The sequence below is a fragment of the Apodemus sylvaticus genome, chromosome 5 (genome assembly GCF_947179515.1).
Source record: "Apodemus sylvaticus chromosome 5, mApoSyl1.1, whole genome shotgun sequence".
In the NCBI taxonomy this organism is placed as follows: Eukaryota; Metazoa; Chordata; class Mammalia; order Rodentia; family Muridae; genus Apodemus; species Apodemus sylvaticus.
In genome coordinates this window covers 119,020,753-119,047,263 of record NC_067476.1, presented here as the reverse complement: position 1 = coordinate 119,047,263, position 26,511 = coordinate 119,020,753, and the positions used below count along the sequence as shown (strand labels likewise).

Below are 26,511 nucleotides of genomic sequence, written 5' to 3'. Positions count from 1 at the left end.
GTCTGCTCATTGAAATCACCTGAGAGAGATTTAAAAGTGCCACTGCCTGGATTCCTGAAGGGAATCCTTCCTAATTTGCTTTTGGGGTAAGACTGGGCATAAGGTATAGGTGAGGGGTGCCCTTCCCCTTCCCCACCTGAGGCAATGGGAGAGCTGGCCCTGGAAGTCATGAGAGCAGGAAAGCTGGCCCTGCCCACCAGCTTCTAAATGTTATTTTATACATAGTATAAAATAGTAAAGGTATGGGTACAAAGAGAGCAGCCAAGTCATGATAGCATTAATAATACCATTTCTTTGTCAATTAGTAATTTAAGGTGCATGGTTATCTTTGTTATCTTTTTGTTTCTGTGATAAATATTTCCCAAGAAAAACAATTATAAGAGAAAGATATGAGATGACAGTGATGATTGAATATACGTATATGTACATATATATCAATACCTGTAAGATTTTGCTTCATTAATCATGGTGTATTCCTCTTCCCCAAAATGCACTTTTTCATGAAATGAAAATTGAGCTGAGTAGTCTTCATTATAGTCTTCAATGATGCCTGGGCAAGGAAGTAGCTATAAGAGTTAAATATCCAAGAACATTCTATTTCAGACTGACTTTTAACCTTGAGCTGGTCTGAGTAACAGCAGGTTGCCTGCCTTGTGTTGCAAGCAGGAAGAATTCAGTCTATAACCTTTAGCAGTGAATAGGAAGTCAACTTCATGCTTAGTTTCTTGTGTAATTCTTTCAGTGACTGTGTTGGTATCACAGTGTTGTAAAGAGCAGAGAAAATAGCAAAGAGTAGAACATTTTCCAGTTCATCATAAAATCTCTACTTCTGCAGAGCTTGCAAAACCTTCCTTTAAAATAATCTATCTCTTGCAATATGTGCAAAATATAACTTTATATTTAGTTAGTAAATGATTGGTTTATTTTGGATCCCACGTGATTACCAGTACTATACAGTCTGTCGAATGGTTTTTTGCTCGGTTTGGTTTTGGGTTTTCAGAGTTTTGGGCGTTTTGTTGGTTTTGCTTTGGGATGTTGTGGCTATTTCTTTGTTTTTGCTTGGAAAGCTTCGTAATACCTCACCCTCTGCGATATCCTGACCAAACTGGCATATTTTCCAGAAATAATGTAATGCCCAAGTTTCATCCAATTGCCCCAGTCCAATTAGTCCAGTGGGGAAATGTATAAGATAGATGTGATACTTCAAAATCCAAACAAGAATTCGAGTCTTTTGGGGAGGCTATAGGTGTTAGATTTGCCTGATTTTGTTGTGATTATGGATACAGACATTTCCAGTCACTTGTGTGGCGGGTGAACTGCTTCTCCCCATACAGGATCAGAATTCAGCCATGGCAGCTAAAGGCAGATACTTCCTAAACGTACCTTAGTTTATTCTCCAGTCTTGGGAAATTTTGCCTTCTGGCCTCTTGGGAGGGATTTACTCTGACAATGTAAAGCACATCTTTAAGGTGCAGAGAAAATACTGTTTTTTGAAAAGGAAATGTAAGGTCTTATTAGGGCAAAGCTGTTAATTACACACTTCATTATTGTCAAGGTTAATACAGACAGTGAGAACAGAGGCACTTTTTCATCTCTTCCCCGGAACAAGGGGAGACAGCTGTTCTCCAGGACAGATCCATTAACGCTTATCACCAGCCGCCAGCCAGCACAAGCCGTGCCATGAAATATGGCCGCTGTCACCAGGAGCCAGAACGGACGCCAAGCTAGTTCAGGTTACAACAGAAAGACAATGAGAACCCCTGCTTCAGATGCAAGCAGATCGCCTTGCATTGGATTTTTAATGCTTGGAGGTTCCACAGCATAAAATTCACTGATACTCTTGTAGTTATTGTATTATTGATCTCTCTAAAATTACACAAATCTCATTTAAAATAAACATCAGACGCCGATTATAATGAACAGCAGTCCCTCCGTGCAACGCCTGGTTAAGTCACATTGGACAATTCTGCATGTTTGGATCTCATTATTGTTGCTTTGATGGTTATGATTCCATAAGGAAAACACAAGTCAGCAAAAATAAATATGCCTTGAGTTCTCAGTTAACTGGACTTGCTGAACAAAAAGGCTATAAAGCCCTTCTCTTACTTTATTGTGTCTCTGTGTATTCTTAAAAGTTGTTTGCAACAAACATTTGTACTTTGCGAGCCCTCTGCTTATTAACAATGAATTGGGCGTTCATCCGAAACAAACAAACAAAAAAACCCATGTGCTTCTATTACGAATGATTTGCATACTTGGTTAAAATAATTTTAAAGTTCTGAAAATTAATATCCAAGAAACATAAATACCTTTACTTTTCTTTTTTCTTTTTCTTTTTTGCTTTTATTTGTTTCCTTCCCATGAGTAAATTAAATATTTTTCCTTTCACATATTAACGACTACACATTTACTTTTGTGGCACCTAGGTTTTATTTATCTGCAACTAAAGATTATTACAGTTCACTAGATCTATGATGCTTAGAAAGCAATGAAGACCCAGCTGGGTAAATACAAGGGCCAAATGGTGAAATTTGTTTGTTTGTTTTAATGGTAGGAGTAATAGCTGACCTTCTATTTTAGTTTTAATATTATTATTATCATCATTATCATTATTATCATTTCACATATTCACTTTACATCCCACTAACTCCCTCTCACACAATTCTTCCCCATCCCCCTCTTCCCCATCCCCCTCTTCCCCATCCCCTTCCCCTTTTTCTCTAAGCAAGTAGGAGGCCCTTTGGGATGTCGCCCCACTTTGACACATCAAGTCTCTGAGTGCATCCTCTCCCGTTGAGGCCAGTCAAGGCAACCAAGCTAGAAGAACCATATCCCACAGACAGGCAACAACTTTTGGGATAGCCCCTCTCCAGCTGTTCAAGACCCATGTGAATACCAAGCTGCACTTCTGCCACTTAAGGCACAAAATGTATTTCACCTTCAAAATGGATGAGAAAGCCCAAGCCAACTATAACACTAAAGATAGACAGATGATGATAGATGATAGATGATAGATACATAGATAGATAGATAGATAGATAGATAGATAGATAGATAGATAGATAGATAGATAGATAGACAGATAGAGTTATGGCTTTATGTATAGAAAGAATAGTGTGTGTGTGTGTGTGTGTGTGTGTGTGTGTGTGTTTACAAAATGCTGGCTCCTGCTAAACTTAAAATATATATTCATTGTAAAAAAAAAAACATATATATATATATAATATGGTTTCATTGTCTGTATTTTCATTGGAAAGTTTCCCTGAATACAGGAACTCTAGAATCTAGAAAAAAAAAAAAATATGTGGAATTTTATTGTGTGCAGTGTGAGCTACAGGACAGCAGCGCCACCTGTGCTGGCTTTGGGTATTGCAGCATTTCAGGCTCTCTCCAGGCCTTTTGAATCTGAATCTCCTTTCCCAGAACCTTGAGCTGACTAATGTAGACATTATGGTCTGAGAAACCTCAGCCTGAAATTTCCCTCTGAGGAATGGTCTCCATCAGAGCTTACTATGTTTCTAGTAGTCCTTATTTTTCATGTCTGACGTTCAGTTTAAACCTTGAAAGTCTAACTGTGCTAATTTTCTAAGTCATATATTACATGTTTAAGAAGGATACCAGTACAGTAATGATCAAGATTTGAAAGCATTCTGTTATGTATTGTTTAGTTCTAAACATAAAAAACATTTTATGTTGCAGTTGCAGATAATGTGAACTGCATCTCCCCTTTAAGTTTCAGAAATTTGAGGTTTATAACTTGTTACTAATAATCTTATTTGCTACTTTTATCTGATTTTGTCCCATATATGCAACCATGACTAAATTTCTATAGTTTGTAGCTTCCTTCTTTCCTAAACTTTCAATTTCCTTTCCCAAATTTTTAGCTTAACTTAAAACTTTATTGTGATAATAGTCAAATAAAAATTTACTAGTACTTACCAGTACTTTGGATGGCAGGAGTCATGTGAACCAATTTACTCATAATATCATTAAGTATAAATAAACTGCTATCTTTATCCTAAAAGGAAAGTACTTATTCTTACTATTTCATAGACTAAGAAGCCATGCCCACAAAAGTTTAAGCAATTTTCCTGATACTATAGTTTATAAGTATTGCAAGTCTAAGTTTTAAAATGAAAAGCAAAAATATTGCACATTGTTGTGGCAAATTTGTATAGGGAGATGTAATCCAATGCCTATTCACATACAATGCCAGGTAAGCAGACCTTTCCACCCAAGGCTAGCTTTGAAGCAATGAGTTTAACCGTGTTACATATAGTGCAGGCACACTGGCAAATGTAGGCAGCCACAGAACTCACCCCAGCAACTACTAACTGCCTATCCATCCTCAGGGAGGGCCCACACCGCCTCTGCTGCCTTGAGTACAGTACTCCAGGCCTTGCATACGTAGGCCTACTCTTGGAGTCTTGTGTGGGCAAGCACAGCTGCTCTGACTTCAAAAAGGCAGTAAACATTTTGTGTCCATGCCTGGAGAACAGAGTTCAGCCAAAAGAGACTTTTCATATCCCTTTCTTCAAATAACATTTCTCTCACAGCACTGATGATATTTCTCCTTTTATATCAACAGGCAGATGGAATCTCATTCATTACATTTACTCCCTTAATTTGTATGTGAAGTTAGCATTTCATTGAATATAGTGACAAGTGCATAGAAATAGCCGACTTGGCAGTTCTAAGTCTAAGGGCTTAACTGTATGCAATGACCTCTCTTATCACATAGTATTATGGACCACAGAAATCCATTATACTAAAGAAGATGCAGGAAAAATACATCAGTCTAAGAAATGTTGGAAAGCAAGAGGTTACAGATACAAAATAGAAGTTAGAAAGAACATCACAGTAGTACCAGCTTAGGTTCAGAAATATAAACATGCCTTAATATTCATACAAGTGGACAGATATGTATGTATGCCTGTGTTAGTATACAAATGAAGATTTTCTAGTTCTGCTCACTGGGAGGGTCTGGAAAAAATGATACCCTAGTAGTGATGAAGTAAACCCTGAGTCCCAATTGCCATGACTTATATATCAGGATACAACATTGTCATGACTTATTTATCATGATATATCATCATTGATATATAGAAGGAGGGCTTCATGGAGAATTGGCTGATGAAGCCACAGAGCTAGAGAAAAGTGAGAAAAAGACAGAACCCTTAATAGTAATGGAGAATGCTAGTGTGCTTTACAGATAGAAAGAAGACTGTCAAAGGGACACAGACACCACCATAAAAGAACCTTTGGGGATGAAAACTCCAACCTATTGGGTGACAAAGCAAATGGCACAGTCTGGATCATAACTCAAAGGATTTAATAAATTCCTGTGAGTCTGTGATATTGATATAAATAAATGACTGAATAAACAAATAAATGATAAATGAGGGCAAAACATAGGCCTAAGCCTCCTCTGAAGAACTCCAGATGTTTTATGCAAAGATATGCCTTATGCAAAGAGGTGGAACTCAACCCCTACAGCCACCAACGCCCTCCATGGGGGCTGGAGGGGAACTTGTGTCTCACTCCTGGAGGGAAAGAAGGAATTGTAAGTTAGAAATTAAACACCCGACCAATAAAACTTTACCTAAGTGACCAAGGTAATGTTATCAGAAATAAGCCATGTTGACAGTGTGCCACCAGATCTAATGTGATGAAACTGCTAATTTATAGCCTTCCTCCCTGCAAACCCATTACCCCATTTTCACCATGATGAAAATATCAGACAAATCCAATTGAGGGACATTCTGAAAATACTTGGTCACTGCTTCTTGAAACTGCCATGAACATCAGCAACAAGGGAAGTCTCAGAAACTGTCAAAGAGACTCAGATGATGTAATAAATGAGTCTTTATTTCTCAGGGTTAGGAATCCAGAGCCCTAGGAGAAGGTTGATGGAGTGCTAACAAGGGTGGCTTTTATTAACAGTAATGCAAATTATTAAGATGTGAAACACTGGGTAAGAAGGGCATTTTGGAATTCTCTGCCCCATCTATGAAATGTCATTGTTAAACTAGTCTAAAATGAGTTTATTGAAAGGGATGTAAATAAAAATAATTAATCTAAGGCTGTTTGTCAGGGGGAAAAATGTCCTGGTCTTTCAGCATGAAGTTTGAGGCACTAATCTATGGTTCCCAGACTCTAAGACAGCTTGGTCTTCTCCCAACACTTTAAATTTTCCCATGGTACTAACTATGATAATTCTGAACTCCTTACAAGTTGCTCAAATGTATTTTTCTCCTAAAATCTTGATAGCCACCCTTTGTTCTTTGTTCTTTTATCCACCCCCACACATTTCAGTGCTAACCGTGTAATGGCAAGCCAAGGCACAGCTGACTGACTTCGTAAGTGGCTTGCCATTTCTTTCTGTTCCTTGCATTCTGATGTTATTTAGGTTTATTAAAGGGAACAGCTTGTCACTGAGATCCAGACCCAGTCACATCATTCCCAAGCAAAATCCCAAATCCAAAGATGGTGACACACACGTGTGGCCTCTGCGAGGACTGTAGTACAATTTGTAATAGTATCACAATGGATTGCAAATGAAACCACATAATTATTCTCCATACCATTCCATAGTCACAGTTTCAGAAGGTGTCTTCTAGAAACTTCCACAAAGTCTTATAGCATCAGTCAGTTATGTTTGCATAGATGTATAGAGATTGTGCACTCATTTCTACCCATGTTTATATTCAAGTAGCACTGCTTATAAATTGTTGGAATAGTGAACTTTAAAATAACAAATATTCTTTTGTAAACAAACACTATAGACTATTAAAATATATAGCCATTGTTAGAAGCTAAAGGTTTGCACAGGCTCTCAGGCTGAAATTACTACTGATATTAGTGTGTGTGTGTGTGTGTGTGTGTGTGAGAGAGAGAGAGAGAGAGAGAGAGAGAGAGAGAGAGAGAGAGAGAGAGACCAAACTGCATTCTAAATATTTATATTTATGCCCTTAGACAAGTGATTCTGTCAATCATAGCCAGAAAGGCTTCTTTTTGCAGTGGGCAATGGTCAATACAGAGACTCAGACTAATCATAACGCTGAGAAAAAATGACTGTTGATCACTCAGTCCCCAAAAGGCCATTATCAGGGAATATCTCAGAAAGAAGCAGAGAGATTGCAAGGGCTGGAGGATAGATAAGGAGTACTGTGAAATGCTACCTTCTGGACATGGTATGGTCAATCCAATAAGGAAAACATTGCAGTTATGCCTACATTCACAAGACCTCCCCAAAAACCAAGACATTAGGTGCCATGCTAGTTATAAGGAAGAAAGGTCTGTCAGAGTAAGAGGAGACAAGAAAGGGAAATAGGGAGAGTATATTCACTGTACACATATGTATAAAATTAACTTAAAAGTAATTTTAAAAGAATGTGATTTTTTTTATTGGCAAAACCATTGGAAATGACTTCTCTATAGTGTAATGCAACAGGTAAGCACAAATTTGAAAGTCCAAATTACTGTTAAATACTGATTTGCTTTTTTCCAGTGAAGTTAGGCAACAATTATCTTTTTTTTTTTTTAACTAAAATGTTCCTCTCATGTTTTCTTCTGTACTTTAAACTAAATGAAGTGGGTCACTATCCTCTAGCAAGTATAAAACCAAGGATATTTTCTTAAACAACATTCCTCCTATTATTCCTAGACAATCGTCAGAGGAAATAAATCCTGCAAGGAAACCTCTATCAATGGTCTGCTAGAGGGTTTCGACAACATCTCCGTGACTCGCTCCAACTCCCTAAGGAAAGAAAGCCCACCCACCCCAGATCAGGGAGCAACTAGCCGCGTTCAAGGCCACTCAGAAGAAAACGGCTTCGTCACTTTCTCCCAATATTCTAGTGAATCCGATACTACTGCGGACTACACAACTGAAAAGTACAGAGACAGGAGTCTCTATGGAGACGACCTGGATCTGTACTATAAAAGCAGCCTTGCAGCCAAGCAAAACGGGCACGTCATGAAGATGAAACATGGAGACGCTTACTATCCTGAGATGAAGCCTTTGAAAAGCGACCTGTCCAGATTCCCTGGCGACTATCACACCCACTTGGACTCTCTGAGCAAACCAAGTGAATACGGTGACCTTAAGTGGGATTACCAGCGAGCCTCCAGTAGCTCCCCTCTGGACTACTCATTCCAACTCACGCCTTCCAGAACTGCAGGGACCCGCAGGTGCTCCAAGGAGAGTCTGGCCTACAGTGAGAGTGATTGGGGACCCAGCTTTGATGACTATGACAGGAGGCCAAAATCATCATACCTGCATCAGACAAGCCCTCAGCCAGCCATGCGCCAGAGATCCAAGTCAGGCTCAGGGCTTCAGGAACCCATGATGCCATTCGGAGCAAGTGCATTTAAAACTCATCCTCAAGGACACTCGTACAACTCCTACACCTACCCTCGATTGTCCGAGCCCACAATGTGCATTCCAAAGGTAAGGTCCACTGCCTCTTCTCCATGACGGACTGACCCTGCCGAGGAGGCTCTAAGTGGCTAAAGTCTTTAGAGCTTGCTGCTTTTGCAATGAAAATCATTTTCCAAATCCTATTTTATTTTCCCATGAGTCCCATAATCAAAGGCTTTAAAACAAGGTCTATATGTTATTAAAATCAAAACTTGACTTTTGGGATCTGCTTACAAGATTTCTGATTAAAGCAGAATGGAATTTGTATTTAATGGAACAATTTTCTGATTTACTACAAATAAATAAAGTCTGATCATATTTACTAAGTTCTATAATAAAGGGTAAACAAGTAGGATATTACAGACAATAGCATAATAGTCCCCAATTCTTCAAAGTGTAAGTCTTGTCTAGTGCACTTCACTCATGACTGATATATATATATATGATATACATATATATATGATATACATATATATGTGTGTATGTATATATATAAAATATTCAACTCAAGGGATAGTCTTTTATATAGGAGCATGCTCTTTCAATCATTCATTTAAATCTTAACAACACTTTCTATATGACTATTTATAGTAAAAGATAGCAGCCAACTCCTGGACTATCTAGTTTTTTTTTTTTCCAGAGTGCTAGGAATCCATTGTAGAGTCCTATGTGAGCTAGGCATGCACCCTCTCCCATGAGACAGACCCCACCCCAAAGTATACTCAAATAAGACTCAAATTTGCTTTGAGAACTGACAGGTCTGCCATTCCCTACACTTTGAAGAAGACTGTGGGGAAAGTACTGATCTTTGGTTAACAGCACCCCATTTCCATGAGCACGTAAGCCATTGACAAACAGCCCAGGGAGTGTACACATGGTTGGTTTGCTCATGGTGATTTACAAAGGATTGGCATCTGAACTATGCAACTGAAGCAGAAAGGCAGGATTTGAATATGAACTGTGGGTTACCTTGAGTCCCAAGACAGTCTTGGTGGGACATGGTCACCCAAGTCATACACATCTGTACCAATGCTTTCTCCTCAGTGGCTTGTCTGAGAACACAGGCAACCCTGCAAGGCACCCCTAGCTGCAGCCTCTGCATGGTCAATTCCAGTCAAAATTTTCTTCTGCTTATTATCTAAAATGTTTAAGAGACGCTATTTGGGAAAACAGGAAGTGAATTAAGCTATACTTTAGAAGAAACAAAGGACCTGTTATTTTCGTTCCCGGGATAAAAAATTAGAAGTGAATCCTGAGAAAAATAAGGCATGAAAAGTACACTCTAGTTAAAAAGTAAATGATCATAATGATTTTAGTCTCACCATGTTAAATGGGTTTGAATAGCCATAGTTAGAAGGCCTCAAATACCTTTACTTCATTCTTCCCACCATGATTGTTGGACACAGGTCTTTCTAGCCAATAGCCAATAGCCAACAGCCAAACCCACATAGCACCTACATATATTTCCTGGTACTTGATGGAGTTAACACAACTCTACCACAGATCATTCTCTGTGAGTACCATGGAGAAGAAGCCCTTCATAGTTCTAGAATCAAAGAAATATGTTCTACTGCTGAGTCAAGCGACATGCTGGGAATTCATTGTGAAGAATGCACTGGGCATGGCGTGCACTCCTGTAATCTCAGAACTCACTGAGGTGTAGCAAGAGGATCATAAGTTCAAGTCCAGCCTGGGTAACAGAATCAGTTTCAAGGGCCAGCAACTGTCTCAAAACAAAGGGCTAAGAAGGGGCTGAGAGGAGAGTCACACATACCCATGCAGGGCCCTGGGTTCAGTCCCCAACACAACCCCATGAACAGACAGTAAGGCACTTGCTTGGGTCATGGCCCTTGAGAAAATGCTGTTGACCTATATCTATCCCCTTTCACCCTGGGGTCATTTTTGTCCTATCTACAAGATAAGCCCTTTTTGCTTCATGAGTCACAAACTATGAGATTGCAGGCTGGTATCCCCGGACCCATCTTTTCAAATAGGATTCAGAATAAAATGGCTAGAGATAAACCCTGGCCCCACTAGAAGGTATACAGGCTCTGCAGTTTGGTTTAAGTCCTGTCTAGTGCACTTCACTCGTGCCTAGAGGCCTTTGGGATTAACATGACCAGGAGCAAGCCTTAGCCACTCATATCCCAGAAGAGAACACTGGGCTTTAGGGAGCCACAGGCCACACATAAGATTTCAGTTAGCTGTCTACACATGAGGTCTAGATTCAAGCCTGCCATTTCTCCTAGTCTAGCTTTCCCCTTTATAATAGCCTATGCTATTTCAGGGCTTCAGCTGAATTCGCAACTAAAATCTATGATAAGTTTCTCAGCCCTCCAGAACTTTGAGATAAGATGAAGAGAGGAAGGAGACAGGGCCAAAAAAAAAAAAATGGGTATTTTCTTTATCCCTTGCAGACTTCCAAATATAAATCAAAATAGACCTGCCCTGAGCTCCAGCTTTTCTAAACCCCAAAACAGTGCACATCAGTTGTGGCTAAGGAGCAATATGAGTACATTCACACGTGAGCCTGTCCGCTAGGAGGTTTACAGCATTTTAAAGTCAAGATTCCAAAGGAGCAGGCTGCCGCTCCTGTGTCCCCCAAAACCCAGGAGAATTGACAAACAGGTTTTGTGGGAGGGCAAGAGGCGGGAAACATGTTGGTAATTAAAACGCTTACTTGATTAAAAATATAACATCTCTCTAAAAACAGTTAGGTGCCTCTGCCTTTAGAGATGTACTCTGGAAAATCAACCAATTGCATTTGGATTTCCAGCTGGGGCAAGAAATAGTGATCACGACTCAGATAATTTGGCTTTGCCTCCTGACAGTTTCTGGAGAAGGGCGGGTGATGTTCACACAGGGGGAAAAAGGCACAGATACCATGGAGCAAAAGGAGGGGTGTGTGTGTGTGTGTGTGTGTGTGTGTGTGAGAGAGAGAGAGAGAGAGAGAGAGAGAGAGAGAGAGAGAGAGAGAGAGAGACCAGTTTAATGCATTGTCCTTTAATTTTTTTAATTTTAATTTTAACTCACAGTGAAGGAAATTGCAGAGTAACAACAACAAAACCGCACTCCACTTTTCTTCTTGTTAGCATCAAAAGAATAGAAATTCATTGATACTGACATCTAGTTCATTGCCTGAAGCTGAGCAGATGGCACCTTGAGGTGGGACAGGAAAGGCAAACAAAGGATGTTACCACTCTCATCAAAGAACTACAGAAAGTAGCAAGAAGAGAGGAAGGATGCTTCCTATTCTCCTCAGAAGATATGTCACCCATACAGCGACCTAGCAGGAGATACTGCCATGTTGAATTTAACGTGGCTTGCTCAGTGCTCTCCAAGGACCAGACAGAGAGATAAATGTTGGCTTATGTGTCTTGGTGCCACCAGAACACCTTAGGGTAAAGCCACCAAGAAATTCCTGACACAGTGACAATTCAGTCTTTCACCAGGCATTTGCAACATGCCAGATATACATGTTGCTTAGTTAAAACTCACAGCAAAATTTCCTGCCTTCATTGTAAGTTACAGAATAAAGTTTTGGAGTCACACTAGACACCTGCTCATTTGGTTCATGTACCAACTTGGGTCCAGATCTTTTGTTTTTAATCCATGGCCTGGGTTTCCCACAACACGGGGACAGTTTCTGAAAGTAACAAACCTACAGTTGACCTTTGTGAACTCTTTCTAGCTCTAATGTAATGATGTTGCATTGTAATGATGTACCTGCTTGTGACATCTTTTTGCATTGAGGGGCAGGGTTTCTCAGCCTTGACATTGCTCATGTTTTGGACCAAGTAATTCTTTTCCTGTGAGGTGCTATTCTGGCATAGCTGAGCATATTTAACAGCATTCCTATACTGTTCCTTATTAGGCATCAAGGGCTCCCACTCTTCACTCATAATAGTTAAAATATCTGTAATAACAAAATATATCAACCTGTGCCATGGACAAGGCCATATAAAATCAAATAGAGGAGCCTTCTATAGCTACCTTTGTTTTGTAAGAAAAGCTGTTCAAATCTTGAGTCATAACTCTGCCATTCACTTGCCAGCTGAGTGCTTAACTGTGACTCCTCTTTAACCGTAAAAGGGAGAGAAAGACAGTCCCTGCCTCATCATGTCATCTGAGGGTTAAACGAATTCATGTCAGAACAGCCTACTTACTCATACATGTAGCCAAAATGTCAGTCTCTATGTTGGCATACAGAGTGGCTATAATACGAGGGCCACTGTGTTCTAAGAACAATGAGAAGCCTTTTACAGATATTTTCCAGTTTAGTCCTTACAAATCCAGAAAAAAAAAAACCCAGGCTCCTTTGTTGGGCAGTTGAAGAAACTGAAACTCCAGAAAGCTATCTTTATGGGATTCCCCAAGTATATGAATGCAGTGCTAAGTCGGGGTGCAAAACTACATCCCTCTGACTTCCAGAACATCCGTATTTTCCTAGAGGAAAGCCAAGGAGTGGAGAAGTGGGTGGATGGCTTTGCATTTAGGACACACTGCTGGATGCCCTCACTTGCTGGTGAGATTCGTGTGCAGAAGGAAGCCCTTTGAGCTGTCTGTTTATAGTATGTTCCAGATATGACTTCTAGTCACTTAGAAATATGAATTATGGGTAATTACTGAAACCACAAGCTACAAAAAAAGACTTAGATGGGAAGATCCACAAGACTGTTTCTATGAATTCATCCTACCTTGGATAATTGCCTTGTTTGAACTTTTTAAAGATAAAATGTTGTCACCTAATATGGAAGCATTCAAGGCCTAGATTTTTATTTGAGTCCTTACATGTTATGTAAGATTGTCTGTGCCTCAATTTTGTACTTTGAGCTTGTGATAAGAACTAAATAAGATTGATAAACATCAAGGAGTTAGTACATGGCAAACAGTATTAACACTTATTCATGGCAAAACTTCTGCTAAGAAAACATGCTACTATCTCTAGTAAAGCTGGTCCTATAAATATCCTCTCTTTTTAAATCTTTTACATGTTTTTAAATCGTAGAAACAAATTCTATAATCCCATCTAGCTCATCTTTACAGACTTCCCCATGCCTAAATACTGTCTTCATTTTAGAGATATGGGTCACAGAAGACCAGTGTACTGAGTGAACACCTCACTACCATAAAAGTCTCAGTGAGCCATGTGAGAACTCTACTTGCACCACACAATGTTTATGTCCCTCTAGATTCAAAGTGTAATTCTCAGACTTTTCATGGAAGTTAGGGGCCAAGCATACCCTATTTGCATCTTGATCAGTTTACCACATCGTCTTCTATATGCAGGGCAACAAGAGAGTCTGATGCCATTGTTCTTGGGGTCCCAAACACATGGCATGTTAAGGTGTCACAATTTCTCTAGAACAGTAGGTGCAAAGAGAAGTGTGCAAGCTTACTTGGAACGCCCTCTGGAGTCATTAGAGGAGTCCTTTTCACTCTTTGACTGGCCCTTTGCTTTCTCAGGGAGGAAAAGTCACCATGACTTATGTTCCCAGCCTTCGGGAATCGCTTGTCCCATGGCTCGCTGTTATTGGTGGCACTGGCATGCTCAGACTCAGGCAGTAAAAAAAAAAAGCCTCAACTCTTGCTCTACTCTTTCTTTTTTGCCTTTTCCCCTGTGGACCATCATCTAGGAAACTGTTAGGAGCCTGATTCTTAGTGTAATGGCAGAGCTGCTGAAGCCTGGGACCGTCCCCAAAAATCTTAGTGAGGAAAGAAATGAAAAGGAAAAAGAATATTAATGACTTCACATGACAATGCGTTGGGTGTGATTGTCTTAACCTTTGTTTCCTTTATATACATGTCCCTGTATGGTCCTCACTAAGGTATGCAAAGCATGCAAAGGATAACGTCATGTAATCTTTACCATCTATCTGCCCTACAGGTATAACTGTAGATACCCCTTATACTCTACACGAGCATGCGCCTTCCTGGGATTCCTCTTCTTCCCGGGAATGATTTAAAGTAAAGTCATAGTTTGGTCGCTATGACTAGTTCTTTCTGCTACTAAATTAAAAGTCAAAATGAGTTTAGCCTGGTATTGTCCACCCCTAGGACCCTGACATGTATCAACACATATTCAGAAGCAAAGAGCCAGTCCTCATTGACTCGGAGTCCCTGAACATTCGTTCCAGCCCCGGGGGATGATAAGGCAGAGTGTCTGTGGTTAGATGGAGGATCCTTCCTGTGAGTTAGGAAAAACAATTATGGGGGTAATTACACATGCCAATTTAGAGGTAGAAGAAAAGCCAGAAATAGTGTGCTGCAGTCTGCCTATCACAGTCTTAGTCACTTCTTCCTAGAAGTACTCTCTCTCCATTCGCATTTGTGTGCTTATCATTTATTTAATAAGTCAGGAAAGACCTAACTCTTCAGGCTCCTTGTTATGAGATGTATATCCCTATAGGCCTAAGTGAAATTCCAACTCAAGGGTTTGGGGAAAATCCATGGCAACTTGCTCAATGCACTGAATAATTTCCTATCGAGCATGGTCTCCCAATGCAGCAAGTTCATCCGAGCACCCAGAATCCAACCTACCTCCCAAATCCCCTGCCTCAGCAGCATAAGGAGATGCTCAATGCTTTGAGGGTCACAAGGGTTGCTCAGAACCACTACTCTTTGGCAGCACTTGCTACTTTTATCAACCGTGAAGATCAGCTCCCAGCATGTGCAATGTACCCCTGTCCTACAGCCAGAGTAAATGTGCTACATCCAGTATGAAACTAATTGCTCCATTTTGTAAATGAAAGTATCAGGAAGGAAACTCCCCACCTCAATAAAAGACAAGGTTTTGCCGTTGGCAGAAGCAACATAACTACTTTATGAAGGTTCAACAGGAGGCTCCTTCATGCTCTGCAAAGAGACAGACTGTAGCTCAGAGGCCAGCAAGCGGCTGCTGGGAAAAGCAAGAGTGAAGGCCCATGAGCCCCTCAGCCTCAAGCAGGGCTGTGGAGCTTGCCTGCGAGCAAGCAGAAATCACATCAGTGGTATTGCCTGCCTGTAGAAGGGGAGAAACTGGATTGCAAAGCACAGCAGGAGGGCCACCAGAATGAAGGAGTTGTCTTTTCCTAATTACCAGTCCCTAAAATGTCTCTGCAGGGGAAAAAAAATCACTAGTGATTCTCCCTGGCTCTCTTACAGATGCTCTTTTTCCTTTCCCAATACCAAGGCTGGTTCTGTTAACATTTTCCTTTCAATCCAGAAAAATTTAAGATGTGCTTTCCAAGCTCAGACAATAGAGGGCTGTGATTCACTTTTATCCCGCTCTGATTTATGTAGAGCGAGCAACACCCAGTCTGCCTTCCCCCCCCCCCTTTTTTTTGAGATGAGCAATCTCTTTGTTTCATTGTGTTCCAAAAAGGTGTATTGGAGCGTCACAACTGAGCCCTGGAAGCAGCTGTCTCCCTTCCCTGTAATCTCCATCCTTCACGGAACATTCCCTGGTCCCCATTCTGTAGGAGAGATGCATGCATGACACAGCCATCACACATACTGCCTTCCTGCACCATCCAGCCACAGCCTCCCTAATGTCAATGCAGGGGCTCCTGGCGACAAAGAGATGCTGCAGCATGATTTCCCCCCTCCTGTTCTTTCTACCACCCTCTACTTTTTTTTCCCTGCCTTGGCATAAAATGGTCAAATGATGTTCTACTGCAGAATTCAATTTCACAGTTCAGTTAGGTCCTTGATTACACTGCCAAATTCAGATTAATGTGCATTTAACTAACATGGATCAGGGGAATTCTGGCTGACAGCCAGCTGTAATCGGGGCAATTGATAGCGGTGAGGAGTTTTATGCCCTGTCCACCACAGTGCACCACTACTGAAATTGATTGATTAAATGAATTCATTGCTATAATTACTTATAATGTTGATACATCACGAGCCTGTACCTAACCCTATCCTTGGAGACAGTGCACTTATTGTAGAGGGGCATTCTGGCTGAACTGTTAACTGGGAATTATTTATTCCCACATAATAAACCTCCTCCCCCAACTTCACATCTTGACTAGAGACACACAAAAAGCCACATTTCTTTAAGAATTCATTTTATATGGTATACTAAAAGGTTTCGGGAAACTAAAAACCAAGTGAATATTATTAATCACCCCAAAAGGAAGGAAAGCGTAGCTTCTTATTCATCTGTCTGTATTTTTAAAGATTCCTGCAGAGAGAATTTCCTCTCCAAGTGTAGCCGATGTACAACAATCATTAGTAGTCTTCCAGCACTGCAGCTAACTGGTTTGGCAGCCTGAGGTGATAATTTGCAAAACAATTGATCTAGCTGTCTTTTATTATATTGGGCCATATGGGAATCCCCTTTAGAGTATGTGGGAAGGAAGTCATTCCTATATAGTTGCTTGTTCACAAAGCACACAAGACTGCTTTCCCTGGTGGAATGGGGACAGTCTTTGTGGTGTCTCTATTGTTTGCTCTCCAACATTAATGCTTTCTGCCCCTGCTCAGCCTTTGCAGGGGGAAAACCACATACACACATCATTTGGAAATGGTTTAGAGTATGGGTTCTGGGAGATACAGTGGTTCACTTATCATCCCTTTTGATGGCCTAACTCAACTGCACCGTGCTTTTACTAAATAAAAAGCTTCTATATTCCTTCACAAATACTAGAGACAGGCTTGCTCATGTAAACTCCGTAGCTAATCCTTTTTCTTCTGGAATATGTCTTTAAATTACATGATAAAAAGATTTCATACTTCAAATTTGACTTTCCTGCATGAATTCATGTAAGAATATACATACACAGACTGATTTGTCTTTCAATAAAACTCTAAAATACAGACTACCCTGAGAAAGACAAGTTGGAGGAATGAGGACAGATGTCAAGACTGTGTGTGGGGGGAGGCAGACACACCACAGAAAAGCAACAAGGCTTCCCTCGGTAAAAGACCACATGGACGGTCATCGTTGCGATTGAATACAAAGTTGGTTTCCATCAAAGCAAAACTGAAAGTAATGAGTTGTACAGATGATCAATTCATTTTTCTGACACGACCATTTATTAATATTTTGAAGAGTAATCTAAGCCAACACTTTTAAAAACCAAAATATAACCCTAGCATTTCTCTCCTCCCATAGGCCTTATCAGTCATTATTTTCTGGTCCCATTCTTATTTTGTTCCAGACTACTTAGATATGTAAGGTCACAGATAAATAGGACATCCATTATCTCTTCCATTATCAGTTCACATGTTGCCTTCATCTGTCTACTCCCCATCCATCCATCCATCCATCCATCCATCCATCCATCCATCCATCCATCCATCACTGAAGCCTGTCTCAGTGAAATTATGTAGAACCCGTAACAAAAGACTCAAAGAAGGCTGGCACTGTCTTTCTGCTGTCTTAGAAGCTTAAGGTCTTTTGATCTGAACTGCTTCATCCTACTATGCCTCTGACCTCTTATAAAATAGAATAGGACTTCCTGTTTAAAGTGAAGTTCAAATACCATGATGTGTACTGAGTACTCTCAGAATAGTCCTCGGTACATGGAAAGTATTAAACAGATGCTATCGTTAGGGCTTCTGTTTCCTGAAAGAACAGACTTTTAATAGAGTAGTAGTCCCTTAGGGAGGGAGTCCAACTTTGACCCTAGGAAAATGTCAGTGCATTTTAATTACTAGGAAGAGTCCCAGCTGTGATTCCACAGATCAGGAAGGTGACAAGGAATGGTGGGGATGTCATAGCAGGCAAGAAATAAGATCTGGGTGCCAATGAGCTAAGGGCCCAGGGACATCCAGAAGCCTCCTTCTGTGAATATAGGATGGACCTCAGGAGAAGCAGCATGTGCTATGATTGTCATGGGCATAGAGGGCCATTGACCTGAGTTACGTGCAAAATACTTCATGTTCCCAAGCCTCAATTTTATTGAAAACAAAACAAAATTAAAAGGAATGAAGTCTTTGCCATAGGCATGAGCCTGTAACATGTTCCACCATTGCAGTTGGTTAAGGTCAACTCAATAGCTGCAGTTCAGTGACCCCAGGGGATCACTCCTGCACTTCTGCGTTGGAAAGCCTGATTGTCTTCTATCATCCCCTTGAATGGATGAATAAAGCAGAGACCACATGTTTACTTGCCTGAAGCAGACAGTTAATTTTTCTGAGTCACTTAGTTTGGCTCTAAAATTGTCTCTTGCGGTTGTAGTTGTTCCAAGGCGCTTCATTAAGAGTCTGTACCTCTTAGCAGCAGCCATAAGAGACAATTGCATCTTCTTATCTGAAACACCTAATTTCAAAGATGTTCAGCTCTCAGAAAACAATTCTGTCTTGTCTGCAAGAGGAAATTGTCCCCTTCATGCAGGCATGTGCCTTCTTTTTATATGCCAGAAGCTACTTGCACAGAGTAGATCCTAATAATGCTGCTGACAGCTGATAGAGGAGGAAATGCCCCCAACACAGTGCAAAGTATTTGTGACTCCTATTGGCATGGCTTTGCTGTCTGCAATATACCTTTAGAGATCAGTTATACATGCTCATGGGGGATAAACGCAATTTTGTCTTAACAATGAGAAAGAGAAAAAAATCTCCCTAGGAGGACTCTGGAAAGTGATGGCATTTGTAGCTCCCAAGACCCACTTTGAAAAGTTTAAGATATCACTTATCCTTTCCTGCTGGCCTTGCTGGTGAGTCCACTCTTAGTTAATGGCAGCTCAATGCAGAGCAAGACTCCAATTTCTTAAATTACAGTGATGTTTCCCTACCTCCTCCCACTACACACACACACACACACACACACACACACACACACACACACACTGCCTTAGAAATCAGTCCGGTTTCTAATAGAGTAGGTTAATAACTATAACAATTGTCCAGTGTATTATAATTAAAAGTTTTGTCTTATATTTTAAGAACTTAATGTAAGGGGCATATATGACATTGGTATGTTATATGTATTCTGTAAATGATAACTAGTTTTGTTGTTCTTGAGGGTTTTTTAAACTTTTTTATTTATTGAAAAGGAAAGTAAAGGGAAGTAAAAACACTTTATGATAAAATTAAAGATTTACATGGAAAATATTTCAGTTAAACACATTAAAATTGACAATTTTCGTGGAAAATTAAGGAGTAAACTGGTAGACACGTAAAACACCACTAAATTAATTGAAATATGGGATAGAAACATTTTAGGATAGAATTGAAGATTTACATGGAAAATATTTCTGAAAAAATTGTAGAAAAACATGTTAGAATTGAAATTATCATGGAAAATGTTATATAGCAATAATAATGGTAGGCATAAAAGTATTCCTAAGTTGTTTAAAAGTGGAATTATAAACATTTTCAGATAACATTAAAGATTTATATGGAAAATATTTCTGGTAAAATTCAAGAAATAAATAGACAAACATGTTAAAATTGACTATTTCATGGGAAAATTTTACATAAAGAATGGTTGATGTAAAAACTCTTTCTAAATTAATTGAAGGTGGAATTAGAAACATTTGTGATAAAATCAAAGATTTACATTGAAAACATTTCTGATAAAATAGAGGAAGTATATAGAAAGACATTAAAATTGAAGATTATCATGAAAAATAATGCAGATAAAATGGTAGACATAAAAAATTACTAAATTAATTAAAAGGGGAATTGCAAACATTTTCTGATAAAATTGAAGATTTACATGAGAAATATTTCATTAGTCTATGTCTTTTTATTGGGGAGTTGAGTTCATTGTTGTTAAGAGATATTAGGGAAGCCAGGCGGTGGTGGCGCACGCCTGTAATCCCAGCACTCTGGGAGGCAGAGGCAGAGGCAGGTGGATTTCTGAGTTCGAGGCCAGCCTGGTCTACAGAGTGAGTTCCAGGACAGCCAGGGCTATACAGAGAAACCCCGTCTCGAAAAAAACAAATCCAAAAATAAATAAATAAATAAAAATAAAAAAATAAAAGAGATATTAGGTTATAGTGATTGTTGCTTCCTGTTATTTTTGATGTTATTTTTATGTTTGTGTGGGTATCTTCTTTTGGGTTTTTTGGAAGTTTACTTTCTTGCTTTTTCTAGGGTATAGTTTCCCTCCTTGTGTTAGCATTTTCCATCAATTATCCTTTGTAGGGCTGGATTTATGGACAAATATTGTGCAAATTTGGTTTTTTCATAGAATATCTTGGTTTCTCCATCTATGATGACTGAGAGTTTTGCTGGGGATAGTAACCTGGGCTGGCATTTGTGTTCTCTTAGGGTCTGTATGAGGTCTGCCCAGGATCTTCTAGTTTTCATCGTCTTTGGTGAGAAGTCTGGTGTGATTCTGATAGGTCTGCCTTTATAAGTTACTTCCCCTTTTCCCTTACTGCTTTTAATATTCTTTCTTTGTTTAGTGAATTTGGTGTTTTGATTATTATGTGCTGGGAGGATTTTCTGTTCTGGTCTAGTCTGTTTGGAGTTCTGAAGGCTTCTTATATGTTCATCAGCATCTCTTTCTCTAGGTTAAAGAAGTTTTCATCTACAATTTTGTTGAAGATATTACTAGGCCTTTAAGATGTAAATCCTTGCTCTCGTCTATACCTATAACCCTTAGGTTTGATCTTCTCATTGTGTCCTGGAGTTCCTGGATGTTTTGAGTTACCAGCTTTATGCATTTTACATTTTCTTTGACTGCTGAGTCAATGTTTTCTATGGTATCTTCAGCACCTGAGGTTCTTTCTTCATCTCTTGTATTCTGTTGTTGATGTTTGCATCTATGACTCCTGAATTCTTTCCAAGGTTTTCTATCTCCAGAGATGTCTCACTTTATGATCTCTTTATTGTTTCTACTTTCACTTTTAGATCCTGAATGGTTTTGTTCAGTTCCTTCACTTGATTGTTTGTGTTTTCCTGTAATTCTTTAAGAGAATTTTGTGTTTCTTCTTTAAGGACTTCTGCCCGTTGACCCATGATCTCCTGTATTTCTTTAAAGGATTTTTGTGTTTCCTCTTTAAGGGCTTTTACCTGTTGACTGATGTTCTCCTGTATTTCTTTAAGGGAGTTACTTAAGTCTTTCTTGAAGCCCTCTATCAGCATCATGAGATACAATTTTAAATCCAACTCTTGCTTTTCTGGTGTGTTGGGGTATCCAGGACTTGCTGTGGTGGGAGACCTGGGTTCTGATGTTGGCATGTGGCCTTGGTTTCTGTTGGTAGGGTTCTTGTGCTTGCCTTTTACCATTTAGTTGGTATTATTGTCTCTGGCTGGAGTTTGTTCCTCCTGTGGGCCTGTAAGCCTGTGTCCTTACTATTCTGAGTTCAAAAGTGAAAGCCTGCTGGGAGATCTCTCCTGGCTGGCTATGCACAGAAGACTGTGGAGTTTCCCAGATCCCTGGTGCAAATGGCAGCAGGAAGACTTCTATCCCAGCTGCTTCACTGATCACAGAAGGCTGTGGAGTCTCCTGGCTCCCTAGTGAAAATGGTAGTGGGAAGACTTCAGCCCAGCTGCTCCACTGATCTTAGGCCCTGTGTGCTCCTAGCTGGTCCCCTCCAGAGAGCGAGGTTTTTTTTTTGTTTTTTTTTTAATATTACCATTATTATATGAAGTACTTTATATAACTATAAGAGTATAAGAGTTTATTGGCCCATCATCTTTCAAATCCTTTCATTTCTATACAATTTTTGGCATTTCTTTTTTTTTAAGATTTATTTATTATATCTAAGTACAGTGTAGCTGTCTTCGGAGACCAGACATCTCTTTATGGATGATTGTGAGCCACCATGTGGGTGCTGGGACTTGAACTCAGGACCTTCGGAAGAACAGTCGGTGCTCTTACCAGCTGAGCCATCTCTCTAGCCCTCTTTTGGAGTTTCTACAAGCTAAGAAATGAGATGGTAATATTTTTATTATTATTTCATTTTATAAATGGGGAAACTGAGGCTCCAAGATGCTGAAGATCTTGACTGAAGCTATCAGAGTCAGGATATGCCCAAGTATGTTCCTCTGCATACGAGGCAGGACTCTGGCTTTGGGGATACCTGCTCCCTATTCTAACACCATCAGAGTGGTGGATCCATATGAATGGAGTGAGGTGTCCCTGCAGCTAGAATAGCTAACTTTTGCATGTGTTGCATGTGTTACATGTTACATGTGTTACAGGACATCACTGTCATCAGAGCTAAAAACAGTGCAGAACAACCAAGAATGGTGCTAGGGTAGTGGTTTTCAGGAGATCATGATATGCAGTCCTTGATCCCTTGTCTGCTGGAATGGAAATCCTTGCATGCAGCGGATAGAAGCTGCTGGCATCTGCCTGTTCTACCATCTTGCCTGGATTATATGGTGACAGGTCCATGCCATTTCACCAGCATTCATTTATCCCCTCATAAAATACTTTTCAGCCACAACTCCAAATTCCTGTGCTGCCCTCGTGTTTTCTTCCTGCATCACTGGCCACTACTTCTTTGTTTGATTTTGCAGAGTCCTTCTGTTCTTTCTGCTATTGTAGAAGGGTAGATGTTGGATTCCTTGCACCTTTGGTTACAAATTCATCATCATGGCTTTAATACCAAGCAGGTATTGATGGTTCTCAGGCTCATGTCTTTACTCTCCATTTATCCTAGGACTTAAAAAATGCCTCAGTCATTTAGGTGGCATCTCAACATGGCTGTCTAACAACTCTTTCAAGCTTAATAATGTAGTCACAGCAAAATTCGTAAAATTTCTCCGAGAATAAATTATCTATTGAAGTTTAACAAATTATTCCAGAGTTTTGCTGTTTGAAACAATAGTATATATTTATCAACATGCACAAATTCTTGGGTCAGATCTCTTGATATATTAGCTATCAATTGCTCTGTAACAAACTCTCATGAAACAAAACATACTGCCACTAAACACATTGCCTCTTAGACATAAAATACATTTACTATTTCACTGTTTCTGGATATCAGTAATTTGGGGAACCTTAGGTGGTCGATTCTGGCTTGGCGTCTCTCATAAGATTGCAGTCAAAGAATTCAGGGCTGCTGTCATCTGAGAGCCTGACATGAGCTACGTGAAGCACTTTCTCTATCGCTCATGGGCATCAGTTTCTAGCTCAATCATGGCAGGAAGCCTTACTTCTTGAAGCATGGTCTTCTCAGACAGATTTGTATGTGCTCACATGACAGAGCAGTTGAAGAAATGCAGAGCTAGTGATTTCACTGAGGGAAGCTGCAGCACAAGGCTGGGGCCACTCAAATGGACACCACAATTTTCTGCATTCCTAACCTTTCCTTATTCTGCGTGTCCTTCCCCCTCTCCACTACCAAGTTCCTTCAGCCCTACTCCTCAACATCAGAGTGAAATAGTTTTTGTTGGAATCTCATTGAAAGCTGGCCAATACCAAATATTTTTTTCTTATGAATACCTGAAGATTTTTTCTTTTTTAATTCTCAATTGAACTTACTTGGTGAAAATCCCCCCATTTTTACATAATGCTCCTCATTGAAGCAAGAGCTACTTGGTACCAGGAGTCATGTTTCCCCTTTCATAGGTACAGGTGCTGTGTTGTTTATGAGAATTTCACATACTGCCTTCAAGGAGATAAGTTTCAAAGCGTGGAGACATTCTCCTTCCTACCCCTGACATTTCCCCTCAAATGTTGGCTGAAAACTAATGCCCTTTATTATGAAGGTCTTTCTTTTATAGTTATGGCATAAACAAAAGGTGTATCTTGAATACAGATCAAATGAATCAAATAAGCCCATTGTTGGAGGTGGGGTAGAAAGCACAGATGTGGGAAGGCACTTTCCTGAGTGTAGCTGCTATTGTAGCTGCCCAGGCAGGTCCTGTTGGCACTGTTTCTCCTCCTTCTCCCAGCCAGAGGCTTCAGATTGAGATCTAATAAATATTGCCCATGTATTTCTGTCTTCTCAGGTGGATTATGATCGAGCACAGATGGTCTTCAGTCCTCCACTGTCAGGGTCCGACACCTACCCCAGAGGCCCCACCAAACTACCTCAAAGTCAAAGCAAAGCAGGCTATTCTTCAGGCAGCCACCAGTACCCTTCTGGGTACCACAAAGCATCCCTATACCACCATCCTTCCCTGCAAGCCAGTTCTCAGTACATATCCACCGCTTCTTATCTAAGCTCTCTAAGTATCTCCTCGAGCTCCTACCCTCCCCCTAGCTGGGGCTCCTCCTCAGACCAGCAGCCCTCTAGGGTATCCCATGAACAATTCCGAGCTGCCCTGCAACTGGTGGTCAGCCCAGGAGACCCCAGGGAATATTTGGATAACTTTATTAAAATCGGAGAAGGGTCAACAGGCATCGTGTGCATTGCAACTGAGAAGCACACAGGCAAGCGAGTGGCGGTGAAGAAAATGGACCTCCGAAAGCAACAGAGACGAGAACTCCTTTTTAATGAGGTAAAGGCTGGGTTTGGGTTGCCTCTTTTTCATCATGATGTAACATTTACTTCCTATTTCAAAAACAATATGTATGCAAGGGCTGGGAAGAAAAGTCTATTAGTAAACTGCTTGCTGTGCAAGCATAAAGAGTTTTATTATCTCCAGAAATCAAGTACTACCACCACAACAACAAACTGACATGGCCATATGTGCTCATAATCCCAGTGCTTGAAGATCTCTAGTTTTGTACTTTCTCCAATCTAGTGCTTTCTGGCCAGAGTGTCTAACCTATAGGTGAACCCCCGGCTAGTAAGAGAGTCTGCTCAAAAACAAACAAACCCAATGACACCCTTGTGCAATGGCTCTTAAAGTTGTCCTTTATCCTCCATATATCTGCTCATACTAATGTACATTGATAGCACTACATATCTCCCCTCAGAAGAAGAGAGAGAAAAAGACAGGGATACAGAGAAAGAGAGAGACAAAGAGAGACAGAGAGACAGACAGAGATAGAGAGAAATACTATGTTTCCAGTCCTACATTGGCACTGCAAATGAAAAAGCAAAACCACCATCCCCATGTAGTCCTTCCTCTAGTCCTGTTCTATGCAGGCATGACTGTTCCTTTAATAAAGTACTCCATGTGTATCTGCCACTGTGGTAATCTCAAGCATAATTAAGCAACAATCCTTTGAGGTAGAAAGGTGTTACCATTTAAGAGGCAATGCATCTCAGCTTGGTTAAATGACTAGCCCAGGATCTTATGGCTAGGTGACTGTGAAGCCAGGGTTTGAGGCTGGTGCAGCAGATTCCAGAATTTGTACCATGCTGTCTGCCTCTGTGGGTGTCCTTACTACTCAGTATTTCTAGAAGATCTGTCCTACAATCTATGCCAACACTAAACTCCATACCTGTTTGTGTCCTTTCTATAAAGGATGTAAAGTGCTTACATTTAATTCATGCATGTTCCCCTAGACACAATGCATCATTTCTAGATTGCTTAGAGTAGTTATCACAGTGTAAATGCTATACAAATATTTGTTGTATTGCATCATTTATAGAATCATAAGGACAAAAAGGTTTTATAGTACATACTCATTTTAAAAACAATTTCCATACATTTTTGTTAGAGTAAAGGGATAAGTAACTCAAGAATTCACAAGGTCTTCAACCTTATACATATATGAACCATAACCCTACAATCAAGCAATGACTGCCTACATTAATATTTTAGTATTTTTCTATATTTTACTAGTTACTAATCTTCTATTTAGAATAATTTTATACATGCAGACTGATAGCTTTATATTTTAACTTAATGTTTAATTTAGAATTTCATTTAATGTTAATAAAATTTTAGGTAGTAAATTGTTGTATTTAATGTTGTAAAATATGTATCAAGTGTATTTTTTCAATGGCCTCAAATTCTTCCATCATATATTATATAAATCATACTTATTAAACAGTCTCTGACTTATATTCAGAGAGTAGTGTTTAGCTTCATATTTTATAATCTTATTAGATTTATAAAGTGGGATGAACAAACGAAATGGCTCATAAATATATGTAGTTTTTAGAGAATTAATGCATGATGTTTTCAGAAAACTACTAGTTTGGGTCCCTACCAATAACAATCCTCTGTCATATTTATTGCCATTAGTGCATATTATATTATCTCTGCTGATCTCATGGACATGAACAAATCTTACTACTTTAATTAGAATTTTATTGCTAGTTGTCTGACTTTATTTTTATGTATTTACATGC

At 39.8% G+C, this 26,511-nt stretch overlaps 1 protein-coding gene across 1 annotated transcript in view; it reads left to right on the top strand.

Moving 5' to 3' along the window:
• Positions 1-26,511, top strand: part of Pak5 (p21 (RAC1) activated kinase 5) — a 97,095-nt gene that overhangs the window by 54,612 nt on the left and 15,972 nt on the right. Inside the window, exons 2-3 of the mRNA XM_052181492.1 lie at positions 7,667-8,452; positions 24,272-24,763. Of these exons, the coding sequence (XP_052037452.1) occupies positions 7,667-8,452; positions 24,272-24,763 (1,278 nt within the window). The remainder of the gene's footprint in view (positions 1-7,666; positions 8,453-24,271; positions 24,764-26,511) is intronic.